The sequence below is a fragment of the Thalassophryne amazonica genome, chromosome 15, assembly GCF_902500255.1.
Source record: "Thalassophryne amazonica chromosome 15, fThaAma1.1, whole genome shotgun sequence".
NCBI lineage: Eukaryota > Metazoa > Chordata > Actinopteri > Batrachoidiformes > Batrachoididae > Thalassophryne > Thalassophryne amazonica.
Window position 1 is genome coordinate 48445532 of NC_047117.1, and position 15578 is coordinate 48461109.

The 15578-nt window shown below is 45.1% G+C and overlaps 1 protein-coding gene across 1 annotated transcript in view; it reads left to right on the top strand.

Moving 5' to 3' along the window:
• rbm20 (RNA binding motif protein 20) overlaps positions 1 to 15578 on the top strand; it is a 101825-nt gene that overhangs the window by 41839 nt on the left and 44408 nt on the right. Inside the window, exon 6 of the mRNA XM_034188647.1 lies at positions 8284 to 8430. Coding sequence (XP_034044538.1) covers positions 8284 to 8430 — 147 coding nt within the window. The remainder of the gene's footprint in view (positions 1 to 8283; positions 8431 to 15578) is intronic.

A 15578-nucleotide genomic window follows, 5' to 3' on the forward strand; every position in this document is an offset into this window, starting at 1 on the left:
TGGCGCTAGAGTGGGTGGGAGAGTAGCCTTGACGGGACTAATGACCAGTCTCTCCAGGGACTTCCTAATTATTAGTGTTAATGCAATTGACCTGCAGTAATTGAGGCAGGCTGTGGTGGTGTTCTTCAGGACTGGCACTATTGGGGAAGATCTTAGATGTTGATGCAGTGCACTGTGCCAGTCCTTGGTTGAAAATATTTGTGAAAAATCCAATTAATGCCTATATCTTTTAGAATTTCTAAGACCTGTCTCCAGAACACCATCTTGGCCAGTTGCTTTTCATACCATTATACTATGGAGTGTGTGTCTTTCCATTGCACGCTCTATGATGAGTCTGTGGTTGTTAAATGCTAGAGCTGATGCAGTGAGCATGGCAGTCTTTATCCTTTTGGCCTAATGGTGGCTAAAGACATAGTTGAGCTGCTCCACCAGTGAGTCACCACAGCTAGCAGTCAGATTGGTATGGCCCTTATAACTGGCAGTGTGCCATATTCCTTGTCGTGCATCATGGGGTTTCAGGTGTCAAAGTGGCTCTCAGTCCACCATGTGTGTGCGTGGGGGGAGATTGGAAAAATAAATAAAATAAAATAAAAACACTTATCTCAGCACTGACATTCCTGTCTTTGGGACCTCATCCTTTGAGCTTGAGAGGTGCCTGGGAAAGGTCTGAGTCTTTAAGGTCCTGGTGCTTCCTGTCTTACTGTATGGCTGTGAGACTTGGCTAAACCAGTGAGCTAAGGTGGCAACTGCATATCTTTGTTACTCAGCCTTTTCTGAGGATGCTTGAGTACCACTGGAATGACTTTGTGTCAAATAAAGGGCTACTTAGAGAGGCTCAGATGAGGAGTGCCTATTGCATTGTGAGGAAACATCAGCTGCAACATTTTGGCCATGTGGTGTGTTTGTCTGTGCATGACACAATGCATAGGTGCCCCAGTGTTGAGTGTTGAGAAGCTCAAGCTCATGCCCGCATTTTGACTGGCTGCAGCAGATACTGTAGATGAATATTTTAAAAAGTGTGAATGTACTGTTGTCTGCCTGGGTGGTTGCAAGCAGTCCCATAGCGTGGCACATGTTGCACCAGTGTGTGTTGCCAGACCTGACACTATAGCAGTCTCACAGCATCACTCTCACTTGCTGTTTTTTAGAAACACACACAGAAACACACAATGTCTGAGCCCACCATCAGTGCTGTGGCAGGCCATGAGTACTGCCCCCCCACCAGGGGACATTTTGCCACTTGAACGCCAGACAGTGAAGGGAGCAATGGCCAAAATGTAGTTCTGTCTACTAGCATAAACAGCCTATTCCTGGATGTGTTTATCGGGCACTGCCTGCACTGACCTTTATGTATTCTGGTTGCGCTGCTATAGAGCCGTTAATAGAATTATCACTCATCCATCTGAAGTTGTTAATGTCAACCAACACGTCAGACACCTTTAAATTCAAACATAACTATCCTGTAATCCTGTGTGTACATTTTAGCTTTATTTGGGCTCGTACGAACAGTAAAATGATCTTCATACAGCTTAGGTTTAGAAATAAATGGTAAATAAATCCACTGCATTTATATAGCGCTTTTCCATCTGCATCAGATGCTCAAAGTGCTTTACAATGATGCCTCACATTCACCCCAATGTGAGGGTGTTGCCATACAAGGTACTCACTACACACCAAGAGCAACTAGGGGATTAAGAACCTTGCTCAAGGGCCCTTCGTGATTTTACGGTCAGGCTGGGATTTGAACTGAGAATCCTCTGGTCTCAAGCCCATTGCTCCCTAAATGACAATAAACTTAAATGTAGCACAGCGCAAAATGTTTTACTTCTTACTCATGTGGAAAAGAACTGTTGGTCTATGTTTGTTCTAACTGCATAAATTACACAGGCCAGTTTTAGATAAAATCACCAAAATTTATAGCAGATTGATGGACTGTTATTTATATTTTAAAAATAGCAACAGACTCACCTATGATGATGTTTCTTGAGAAAAAGGTTTTAGGTGCCATACAGTAAAGAGACATTGAGAGTATTAAAGCTTTTAATTCCGACGTGCTTTTTGTCCCCTGTATCCCACTTGTGGTGTACCTGCTGTACACTCTTTGGCTATTTGAGCCACTGTGAAGTGTATGTTAGTGTTACACTGTCCCTGAACAAATTACTATTAAAAACAGACCCTGGCTGCTTGTCGTCTGTCCCACACATGGGACTGTCTGTCAGCCGTAGCTGCAAGAGGACATGTGGCCACACAGAAAGTGCAGTTACAGCAGAATGATTGGAGAAATACAATATAAGCTCCACTCAGAATTTATTTTAATTATATTTTCAGTGCTTTTTCTGCCTAAAGTTGGGGGAATTTTCACAGCCTCTTTCACATAATAGCAATGTATTACTGTACAGTAGTGTTCAGAATAATAGTAGTGCTATGTGACTAAAAAGATTAATCCAGGTTTTGAGTATATTTCTTATTGTTACATGGGAAACAAGGTACCAGTAGATTCAGTAGATTCTCTCAAATCCAACAAGACCAAGCATTCATGATATGTACACTCTTAAGGCTATGAAATTGGGCTATTAGTAAAAAAAAAATAGTAGAAAAGGGGGTGTTCACAGTAATAGTAGCATCTGCTGTTGACGCTACAAACTCAAAACTATTATGTTCAAACTGCTTTTTTAGCAATCCTGTGAATCACTAAACTAGTATTTAGTTGTATAACCACAGTTTTTCATGATTTCTTCACATCTGCGAGGCATTAATTTTGTTGGTTTGGAACCAAGATTTTGCTCATTTACTAGTGTGCTTGGGGTCATTGTCTTGTTGAAACACCCATTTCAAGGGCATGTCCTCTTCAGCATAAGGCAACATGAAAAGTTGATTGGAGAGGAGAAAACCTATACGCAGGTGCTAAAAAATTATAGGTTGTTCATCTACAATGATCTCCAATGCTTTAAAATGGACACAAAAAAAAAAAAAAACAGAGACGCGTGGAAGAAAATGGAAAACAACCATCAAAATGGATAGAAGAATAACCAGAATGGCAAAGGCTCACCCATTGATCAGCACCAGGATGATCAAAGACAGTCTTGAGTTACCTGTAAATCAAATCAAATCAAATCAATTTTATTTATATAGTGCCAAATCACAACAACACATGCCCCAAGGCGCTTTATATTGTAAGGAAAAAGCCATACAATAATTACAGAAAAACCCCAACGGTCAAAACAACCCCCTGTGAGCAAGCACTTGGCGACAGTGGGAAAGAAAAACTCCCTTTTAACAGGAAGAAACCTCCAGCAGAACCAGGCTCAGGGAGGGGCAGTCTTCTGCTGGGACTGGTTGGGGCTGAGGGGAGAGAATCAGGAAAAAGACATGCTGTGGAAGAGAGCAGAGATCAATCACTAATGATTAAATGCAGAGTGGTGCATACAGAGCAAAAAGAGAAAGAAACACTCAGTGCATCATGGGAACCCCCCAGCAGTCTAAGTCTATAGCAGCATAACTAAGGGATGGTTCAGGGTCACCTGATCCAGCCCTAACTATAGGCTTTAGCAAAAAGGAAAGTTTTAAGCCTAATCTTAAAAGTAGAGAGGGTGTCGGTCTCCCTGATCCAAATTGGGAGCTGGTTCCACAGGAGAGGAGCCTGAAAGCTGAAGGCTCTGCCATCCATTCTACTCTTAAAAACCCTAGGAACTACAAGTAAGCCTGCAGTCTGAGAGCGAAGCGCTCTATTGGGGTGATAGCGTACTAAGAGGTCCCTAAGATGAGATGGGACCTGATTATTCAAAACATTATAAGTAAGAAGAAGAATTTTAAATTCTATTCTAGAATAAACAGGAAGCCAATGAAGAGAGGCCAATATGGGTGAAATATGGTCTCTCCTTCTAGTCCCTGTCAGTACTCTAGCTGCAGCATTTTGAATTAACTGAAGGCTTTTCAGAGAACTTTTAGGACAACCTGATAATAATGAATTACAATAGTCCAGCCTAGAGGAAATAAATGCATGAATTAGTTTTTCAGCATCACTCTGAGACAAGACCTTTCTAATTTTAGAGATATTGCGCAAATGTAAAAAAGCAGTCCTACATATTTGCTTAATATGCGCATTGAAGGACATATCCTGATCAAAAATGACTCCAAGATTTCTCACAGTATTACTAGAGGTCAGGGTAATGCCATCCAGAGTAAGGATCTGGTTAGACACCATGTTTCTAAGATTTGTGGGGCCAAATACAATAACTTCAGTTTTATCTGAATTTAAAAGCAGGAAATTAGAGGTCATCCATGTCTTTATGTCTGTAAGACATTCCTGCAGTTTAACTAATTGGTGTGTGTCCTCTGGCTTCATGGATAGATAAAGCTGGGTATCATCTGCGTAACATTGAAAATTTAAGCAATGCTTTCTAATAATACTGCCTAAGGGAAGCATGTATAAAGTGAATAAAATTGGTCCTAGCACAGAACCTTGTGGAACTCCATAATTAACCTTAGTCTGTGAAGAAGACTCCCCATTTACATGAACAAATTGTAATTTATTAGATAAATATGATTCAAACCACCGCAGCGCAGTGCCTTTAATACCTATGGCATGCTCTAATCTCTGTAATAAAATTTTATGGTCAACAGTATCAAAAGCAGCACTGAGGTCTAACAGGACAAGCACAGAGATGAGTCCACTGTCTGAGGCCATAAGAAGATCATTTGTAACCTTCACTAATGCTGTTTCTATACTATGATGAATTCTAAAACCTGACTGAAACTCTTCAAATAGACCATTCCTCTGCAGATGATCAGTTAGCTGTTTTACAACTACCCTTTCAAGAATTTTTGAGAGAAAAGGAAGGTTGGAGATTGGCCTATAATTAGCTAAGATAGCTGGGTCAAGTGATGGCTTTTTAAGTAATGGTTTAATTACTGCCACCCTAAAAGCCTGTGGTACATAGCCAACTAATAAAGATAGATTGATCATATTTAAGATCGAAGCATTAATTAATGATAGGGCTTCTTTGAGCAGCCTGGTAGCAATGGGGTCTAATAGACATGTTGATGGTTTGGAGGAAGTGACTAATGTAAGTGTAAATGACTAATGTACTGTAAGTGCTGTGACAGTTAGAAGACGCCTGTGTGAAGCTAATTTATTTGCAAGAATCCCCCGCAAAGTCCCTCTGTTAAATAAAAGACGCGCAGAAGAGGTTACAATTTGCCAAATAACACATCAACTGGCCTAAAGAGAAATGGAGGAATATTTTGTGGACTGATGAGAGTAAAATTGTTCTTTTTGTGTCCAAGGGCCGCAGACAGTTTGTGAGATGACCCCCAAACTCTGAATTCAAGCCACAGTTCACAGTGAAGACAGTGAAGCATGGTGGTGCAAGCATCATGATATGGGCATGTTTCTCCTACTATGGTGTTGGGCCTATATATCGCATACAAGGTATCATGGATCAGTTTGTATATGTCAAAATACTTGAAGAGGTCATGTTGCCTTATGCTGAAGAGGACATGCCCTTGAAATGGGTGTTTCAACAGGACAATGACCCCAAGCACACTAGTAAATGAGCAAAATCTTGGTTGCAAACCAACAAAATTAATGCCTCACAGATGTGAAGAAATCATGAAAAACTGTGGTTATACAACTAAATACTAGTTTAGTGATTCACAGGATTGCTAAAAAAGCAGTTTGAACATAATAGTTTTGAGTTTGTAGCGTCAACAGCAGATGCTACTATTATTGTGAACACCCCCTTTTCTACTTTTTTTACTAATAGCCCAATTTCATAGCCTTAAGAGTGTGCATATCATGAATGCTTGGTCTTGTTGGATCTGTGAGAATCTACTGAATCTACTGGTACCTTGTTTCCCATGTAACAATAAGAAATATACTCAAAACCTGGATTAATCTTTTTAGTCACATAGCACTACTATTATTCTGAACACTACTGTATATAATGGCTGAGTGGATCCTTGTCATTTGATTGGTGCTTTCTACGTCACATGACATGGATTATTCATCCCATTTGTGTTGCGTGCAATTTGGTTCCATTTACGTGCAAATTTGGTTCCATACGTTTTGTACCACTGCATGCTGCAAACCCCACCTGCTAGTGGGGGCACTAGTTAAACATGTGGAGTTTGTTTTGCTGATGGATGACGATTTGAAGGAGCCAATTAATGGTGCTAATTCTTCTAAAACACACACACAAAAACAAATCCACTACTCTGTAAGTTGTCTGCAGGCATGAAGAGCTGTTAGGATGAAAGTCTGGGATAATTTCTGACGTGACTGGAGAGGTGGGAGGAAGGGGATCAGCTGGAGAGGGCAACGGTCTGATGTGTACTGGTTTGATCCATGACACATGGAACGTAGGGTGGATGCCATGAGACCGGGAGAAAATGGACAACAAATGGACCAAAGTATCATGGTGCCAGTTTCCAAGACTCAGTCTGCAGAGGAATATCCTTGGCTGATAACCACATGCCCGGCTAGTACTGAGGGACTGGGTTTGATGGCGATCTGAATGGTGCTAGGTCCTCTGCCTCATCTGGATCAGGGCGGAACGAGCCATCTTCCACATCCACCGACAGCACCATAGGTGGCCATGCATGGAAGGCACTGCCAGATCCTCCTCCTGAGCGGGGACAAAGGAGCCTGATATGCTAAAGAACATTCAAACAGTGACAGTCCAGTTGCTGAGCTGATCTGATTGTTGTGGGCATACTCCACCCATGGCAGCTGCTCACTCCATGATGTGGGATGGGAAGACATGACACACTGGAGAGTGGACTTGCGTTCCTGGTACACCCATTCCGCCTGGCCATTAGTCTGTGGATGGTAGCTGGACGAGAGACTGACCGAGGCCTCGAGTGCAGTGCAGAAGGTCTTCCACACCTGGAAGGTGAACTGGGGTCCTCAGTCCAATACGATGTATGATGGAATGCCATGCAGTTAGAACACATGGTGGGCTAGGAGATCGGCGATCTCCTGGGCTGATTGTAGCTTTGGCAAGGCCATGAAGTGTGCTGCCTTGGAGAACCAGTCCTTGATCGTGAGGATAGTGGTATGACCTTGTGAAAGTGGCAGTCCGGTTATGAAGTCCAGACTGATGTGAGACCAGGGGCAACTTGGGATGGGCAACGGCCTGAGGAGGCTGGTTTGTGCCGTGTGCAATGATTTGCCCCTGGCACAGATGGTGCAGGGTTGAACGTAATTCCTCCTATCTGCCTGGACAGTAAGTCACCAAAAATGGTGATGAATAATGTCTAGTGTCCGAGTTGTTCTGGGGTGACAGGAGAGCTTGAAATTGTGGCAAACTGGAGAACTTGTGATCGGGTGTCTGGAGGAACAAACAGGCATCCAAGAGGTCCTCCTCCATGTTCGGGGTGCTGACATTGTGCCTGCCAGATGACTGTCTATGCCCCAAGTGAGGACTCCCACAACCAGGTTCAGTGGAAGGATCCTGTCAGGAGTTGCAGGATGGTTCGCGGGTGAAAACTGTCTGGAGAGTGCATATGGCTTGGTGTTTTTGGATCCGGGACAGGAAGTAATTGTGAAGTTGAATCTTACAAAAAAGAGCAACCACCTGGCTAGTCTGGAATTTAAACATTTGGCTGACTTGATGTAGGCAAGGTTTTTATTATATATATATATATATATATAAACACCCAGGACAGGACGCCAGTCTGTCACAGGGCCACAAACAAACAAACAAACACAGTCACACCCACACACACGCACACCTATGGACAGTTTAAGATTCCAATCCACCTAACCCACATGGCGTTGAATGTAGGAGGAGGACACCCACACAAACACGAGGAGAACATGCAAACTCCACACAGAAAGGCCACAGGCGGGAATTGAACCCATGACCATCTCGCTGTGAGGCAACAGTGCTAACCACACCCCTGAACCAGGGATGTTCTCTTGGGGAAGCTTATACCATCATTCTGTCACATGGTATCAATGAGTCTGAAAAATTCAAATTTCAGAATCCAGTTTTTCCTATAGCCTACTCAGTTCATAAAAATGCTGTTAGATTACTGGTTTAAAATGTAATTATTTAGTAAATTACAAGTTTAATAACATATAATTTACAGCTTGTTCTATCAACGTATTTATGTATTTCTGTTGTATGTTTTACATAATTATTCTGGCAATTGCAATCGCCAGATTTTTTTCCCATAAAAACAATGGATTTTTTTTTGTTTTTAAAACAGTGTCGTCTCTTTAAATATTTAGTTTGTTTATCACTGTCATTTCACAGATAGTGATTTTTTTCCACCCAGACATTTCCATTCAAGAAGGCCACTGCTGGGAGAGTTGTTCATATTTGCAACCTTCCGGAAGGCAGCTGTACAGAGAACGATGTCATCAACCTGGGGCTACCCTTTGGCAAAGTCACCAACTACATCCTCATGCGCTCCACTCATCAGGTATGATAATATAACTTACACATATAAATATAATGTAAAGCTAAAATACCCTCAGCTGTATGAGCATAAAAATAAGAAACAGAATGTGACCTTTTGATCTCTTAAAATAGGTCAAGGTTAGCCATCTTTGAATTTGCCCAAGGTCTGTGTCCCAAGAATGGTCTCTGTGAACTTGAAGACCCTGGCAGTAATAGGACTGTACTTAGACTGAGCATGGACGGACAGATTTTACCCAAGGCCATATTTTGGCCTCTGGTAAAATGGCTGTAGTTCCTAAATGGTTAAAGTGATAGTTTATACCTTAAATTAAAGCTAAGAGTCTACAATTCAGTCTACCACTGTCCACATACTTATGGACCTGGCTGTAGGCATCACAGATACATTTATCATCCCTGTCAAATGTGTAGGTTCATTTCATTCCTTCTGACCGCCAGAGGGCAGTGCTTTAGCACCTGGATTATTCCATGCATGCATGCGCAGAGGTCGAGTCTTATACCAACAAAGTCACGCCAGTAGGTGTGACCTGGGTGACGTCAGCAACAATATATAAGCACACGTTACCCAGCATTCAGTTCTTTTTCCTTCTCTCACATGTGAAGCAGAAGATAAAAAACTTTTTTCGCATCACTTGTTGATCAGAGCCTCGCAACCTTCTGTGGTTGGAGCTGTGCATACGCGCCCTCCAGAGGCTGCAAGACCACGAGTTCTTTACTCTGTTCTGCTTACTGCTGTGGGTGAGTAACCCCGCTTGGTGCAGGTGTGCGGTTGATTTGGCCTCAACTCTCAGTGAGTAACTCTGTTTTTCTGCGAGTGAGCGGTTGTGGCTTCACTTGTTTTTCCGCTACTGGGTGCGGCATGTGCCATTCTTGTTTCCTACGAGTGCGTGTTAATTTGTTACCGCTACTGTGTGTGTGCAAAGCTACTGTGTGCGGTATGTGTCACTCTTGTTTCCTACAAGTGTGTGTTAATTTGTTGCTGCTACCCTGTGTGTGCAACGCCACTTTGTGCGGCACGTGTCGGTCTCATTTCCTACGAGTGCACGTTAATTTGTTACCACTACTGTGTGCAACGCTAATATGTGTGTGTGTGTGTGTGTGTGTGTGGGACATACCAGGGCATGTCATGCTGTAGGACATTCCGCACTGTCTTGACGTTGTATTATAAATGTTAATTAGTCATTTTGAAGTTATTACACACTGCTGGCTCTTTTTCACGGCACCGTTTGCGCCCACATGCCTGTTTCGCTTGCTGCTGTAATATTACACTGCTATGAGTTTGGACACGGTTGTGAGTGTTTGTGCTCCAAACATGCAACTCGCTGGCGCTTTCTTAAATTAAGCTGCACTGACAGATTGGCTAGACTGTCCAGGCTTGAAGCAGAAATGTCCTCTGCGACACTGGCGCCACATTCGCATAAGCGACCACATGCTGAGCCCCTTACTGTTATGGTGAAGAAGGGTCCCCATGACTTTAACTTGTCTGATAAGGTTAACAACCTGGCCTCTGAATTTGCTCAGATAAAGTCATTGCTTCATTCTCTACAGCCTTCTGAATCTTCTGCTGCTCCTCTCACACAGCAGTTGACACCTTCCTGTGACTACAGTGAGGAGGGACTGACTCCCCCCCACTGCCAGCCATTGTGATGATGATCTGATGTCAGTTGCAGCATCAGAGTCTTTGCAGGGACCCACGGGGTCAGATTGTAGATCAAGGTCAGGGGGAGCGTTCTCCCTGTCCTTCAACCACAAATTCCCACATTTTAGATGGTGATGCTCCTCAGGTGTCTGAGTCTGGTCTGTTTATTGTTACACAGGCCATTCAGCTGGCCTTGTCACGGCTTGGTGTGGATGCTCCTCCCATGGAGACTGCCTCTTCTAATGCCTTTTTAGGGACACTTGGGAGCCAGCTTTCAGTGTCCCACTCTCCTTGCCATATATTGCAAAGCTGCAGAAGTGCTGGCCTGACCCAAAATCCTTCACCCACATGCCACAGGATTGTAGGACACTGTGCACAATGTCTGATGCACCGCAGTATGGCTTAGACCACATGCCTCCAGTGGATAGTGTTGTTAGTAGCCTGACTGTAGCACCTGCTGATGCTGCCCAGTCAGAGGCCCATTGCCCACTACCCCAATGTAGGGTCACCGATGACCTCCTTACCAAGATCTATGACACTACAGCTCGAATTGGTTACCTGGGGACCTCTCTGTCTCACCTTGCGCTTGCACTCTCCTGGTCTCTCCAGGATAATGGAGCTGACACTGACACACAGAACCTGAGTGATGCTTCGGTCCGGGCTTTTGCATACATGTCACAGGAGCTTGGCAGACTGATATCCACTCTGACCATAGCCCGGCACCAGGTGTGGCTGGCTCAGTCCCCTCTGTCTGAGACTTGCAGGGGATCACTACGTGCTCTGCCTGTTATCCCAGGTCAGGTTTTTGGCCCTGCGACCCAGCAGACCTTGGAGTGTGCTGTTCAGGCTAACAGGTCTCGGCAGCAATTTGCCAAATTACAGCGCACTCCCAGGCACCAACCTAAGTGCACAGGTGGCTTCCTTATACTAACGGACGTGCTCCCTTGGATCGGGGTATACCACATCAGCTCTCCCAGCAGTCTACCTTTCGGCCACCCATGGGTAAGCCACCCATGGGTGGATCACCCAGAAATGGCCACCGTGACGGGTAGGACCATTGTGCTCGCCCCTCAAAATCATTGCAGGGCTGCAGTAGTCGAGTTTGACGCCCAATACAGGGCCACCGGTCATTTCTCCCAGACACAGCTCAATCGGTGGCAGGAATTGGTCTCAGATGAATGGATGATTTCCACATTGGTCAAGGGCTACAATATTCAGTTCAGTCGTCATCCCCCCAAGTTCTATGGTGTAAAGGTCACAGCTGTTACATATCCAGAGAGGTCTCTCATTCTCACGCAGGAGATTCTCGAGCTCATGAATAAAGGAGCCATAGAGCGGGTCCACAGTTCAGATCACCTAAGGGGATTCTATTCAACCTATTTTGCAGCACCAAAAAAGGGATGGTGGCTTTCGCTTCATCCCTGACCTCAGGAAGTTGAATCAGTATGTGAAAGTGCTGCGTTTTCACATGCTCAGCACAATGGAAGTTCTCCAGACAATTTTGCTGGGGGACTGTTTTACCAGTGTGGAGCTAAAGGATGCCTATTTTCACATCCCAGTGACAGTTCACCACAGGCAATTCCTCCGGTTTGCCTTCAAAGGACAGTCCTCCCCGTTGGGCTCCCACTTACTCCCCATACATTCACCAGGTGCGTGGCAGCAGCACTCTCTCCCTTGCAGGTTTGTGGGATACGGATTCTTCTGTATCTGGATGACTGGCTTGTATGCGTACAGAGCAGGCAGCAATCACTCAATGATATTCGTACCCTTCTGGAACACGTCACAACTAGGGCTCACTGTGAACTTTGCAAAGAGCTCTTTGACCCCATGCCAACAGGTGCTATTTATTGGCATGGCACTCGACTCACTGGCAATGACTGCTCATCCATCCCCACAAAGGGTGGACGACATTCTCACTCTGGTCCGTCATGTTTGCAGAAATGCCAGACTGATGGCAGTGTCAGCAGTCATCCTTCTGGGACTCCCGTCCTTGTGCCCCTTACAAATTTTGCTCAGCAGCCAGGGCCTCAACCCCACACTGCATCAACATAGAACTGTGCATCTTCCCTCAGTCCGGGGGACAATAGAGTTCCTAACAAGTGGTGTTTCTCTAGCCTCTCTACCCTCCTGCTGGGAGGTTGTTGTAACAGATGCATCACTTTCCGGCTGGTGTGCAGTGTGGAACCACAGAATGATCAGGGGTGTCTGGAGCCCTCAAGAGAGACTCCAGCACATCAATATGCTAGAGCTGCATGCTGACTGCCTAGCTCTGAGCCACTTCTCTCCTCCCCTAGACGGGAAACATGTGCATGTTTGGTTGGACAACACATCGACAGTGTACCATATAAACCATCAAGGAGGTACCAGGTCAGTTCATTCCCTGAGGGAAGCTCAGGAACTTCTTCAGTGGGCTTTGCCTCGCATGGTGAGTCTCAAGGCTGTGCATCTGCCAGGCATGCAGAACTACACTGCAGATTTTCTCTCACGTCAGAAACCGCCACCGGGGGAGTGGTGCCTCAACCCAGATGCGGTTCAGCTGATCTAGGACAGGTTTGGCAAGGCAGAAGTTGATCTGTTTGCCTCGAACGCTACATCACACTGTCGCCTGTGGTTCTCTCTCTCAGATCTACACAGCCCACTGGGCCAGGATGCACTGGCTCACCCTTGGCCAGCCTGTCTACTATATGCGTTTCCTCCTCTTCTGCTGATCACGCTGATACCACACAGAATATGCATAACCGATCACAGTGTTGCTAGTAACCCCATACTGGCCGGGCATGGTTCCCCATGATTCTGACGTTCGTCAGTGGAGAGCCGTGGCCTCTCCCATTGGAGGAGGGACCTTTTGTCACAATTGAACGGGAACATTTGGCAACCTCACCCAGAGCATCTTCAACTGTACGTGTGGCCCCCGAAGGGACAGGCTCCATGTTGAGTTCTTGTGATCAAGCTGTAGTGCAAACTATACTGAATGCCTGTGTGCACCCTCCACTAGGGCATTGTACAGCAATAGATGAAAGCTTTTTACCCGTTGGTGCAGTACGCAAGGCGTGGACCCTGAGTGTTGTCCTGTGCCAGTGCTACTTAGTTATCTTCAGTCAGCAGTCTGTCTGTCTCTATAATTAAAGTTTATGTTGCTGCTGTCTCTGCTCGCCACATTACGGTAGATGGTCTATCAATAGGATCGCACCCCCTGATATGTCACTTTTTAAGAGGTGCCCTTCGCCTTCGGCCTCCGAGAATTGCACGTGTGCCATCCTGGGATCTTTCATTAGTTCTTGAGGGTTTATGCTCTTCGCCGTTTGAACCACTGGGTGCCAGTGACCTCAGCTGGTTGTCAATTAAGAAGGCATTCCTCCTTGCTATTTCATCCACAAAGCGCGTTGGAGAGCTCCATGCCTTGTCAATTGCTGACAGCTGCATGCGCTGGAATTCTGATGGGTCAGGAGTTACTCTATGGCCAAACCCCTCCTTTTTACCAAAGACGGTTTTACCATTCCATGCTAACCAGCCGTTACCTTGGCTGTCTTTACCCCTCAATCTACTGCAGAAACAAATTCTAGCTTGTTGTGCCCTGTTTGTGTTCTTAGATGTTATATTGAATTGACAGCTGCATTTCACAAAAGTGATGCTGTTTGTCTACTATGGGGCCCCCAGGAAAGGCTACGCCTTGTCCAAGCAAAGGCTGGCACGGTGGGTTGTTAACGCTATATTGCAAGCTTACAGGAATGCGACTGTCAACCTCCTCCAGTGAAATGTCATTCAACTCAAGGCATATCCACTTCCTGGACTGCCCTGAGAGGTGTGTCACTGACTGACATCTGTACTGCAGCAACATGGGGTTCCTCCTGTACTTTTGCCCACTTCTACAGAGTGAATGTAGCTGCTCCTCACCCTGTGGTGACGGCCATATTATTGGCCTCCTCAAACTGTAGCTGAGGTTGGTAAGTGCACACTCCTTGTGACCTTGCTGGTATAAGGTCATCCAGGTGCTACAGCACCACCTTCTGGCAGTCAGAATGAATGAAATAGAACAAGAGTTACGTATGTAACTACGGTTCTATGAATTCCAGATGATCGCCACAGTTGGTTGTCACTCGGAGTCTTGGCGATAGATTCCAAAAGAACTGAATGCTGGGTAACGTGCACCTATATACTGTTGAGGACATCACCCAGGTCACACCTACTGGTGTGACTTTTTTGGTATAAGGCTCGACCTCTGCGCATGCATGCATGGAATAATCCAGGTGCTAATGCACCGCCCTCTGGCAGTCATCCGGAATTCATAGAACTGTAGTTACATACGTAACTCTCATTTCACGTTCAGCAAAGAGGTGATTATATATACACGAGTTCTGTTAGAAAAGTATCGGACCTTTTTATTTTTTGCAATATGGATTTGAATCACGTGTGATTGCATCAGCCAAGCTTGAACCTTCGTGCGCATGCGTGAGTTTTTTCACGCCTGTCGGTTGCGTCATTCACCTGTGAGCATGCTTTGTGGGACGAGTGGTCCAGCCCCCTCGGCGGATTTTCATTGTCAGGAAAATATCCGAGCGACTGCCACTTTGCTGCATCAAAATGTTTTCAGAAACTGAGAGACAGCCAGGTGGAAACCATTCGGAAACTTCAGATGGCTTTTGGTGAAGATCTTATGGACATCACACAGATTAAGGAGCATTACAAACGGATTAAAGACGGCTTCGAGCGGTCATCGACAGGATCGAAATGACCAGATCATTTCCAAAGTGAAGGCTGTGTTGATCCGGGACGTCATCTGACTACCAGAGAAATGGCAAGAGAGGTGGACATAGCACTTTTTCGGCACATTACACTATTACAGGAGATTTTGTAATGAAAGACGTGCAGCGGAATTCACGCGTCAGGACAGAGCTGCTAATGGCGCAGAACAAAAAGCACCTCCGTGTTGGAAGTCTCACAGGACATGCCCAGCTCTTCCACCATTCGGAAGATTCAGATTGGTGGCTTTTCAGTCGAGTGAGTATCCGGGAAACTGTCGAAGAGCTGAGCATGTCACAACATGTCCTGTGAGACCAACATGGAGGTGCTTTCATTCCGCGCCATTAGCGGCTCCGTGGCAAATTCCTCCGCTCCTGTTTTCTTGACAAAATCTCCCTTAACAGTGGAATGTGCCGGGAAAGTGCTATGTCCACCTTTTCTGCCATTTCTCTGGTACTCAGACGACGTCCCGGATCAACACAGCATTCAGTTTGGAAATGATCTGGTCGTTTCAGACTGTCGATCGCCACTCAGAGCGCGGCGCGCCCTCCGCCATTGTGCGCCATCTTTAAACCGGCTGTATCTCTATCTCTCTATTTCTCTATCTCTACCTATCTCTATGTCTCTATCTCTATCATCTCTATATATCTCTATCTTTATATTTCTATCTTGATCTATCTATCTCTATCTATCTATATTTATCTCTATCTTGATCTCTATATTTTTTTCTCTGTCTCTATATTTCTATATCTCTATCTATCTCTCTTGTCTCT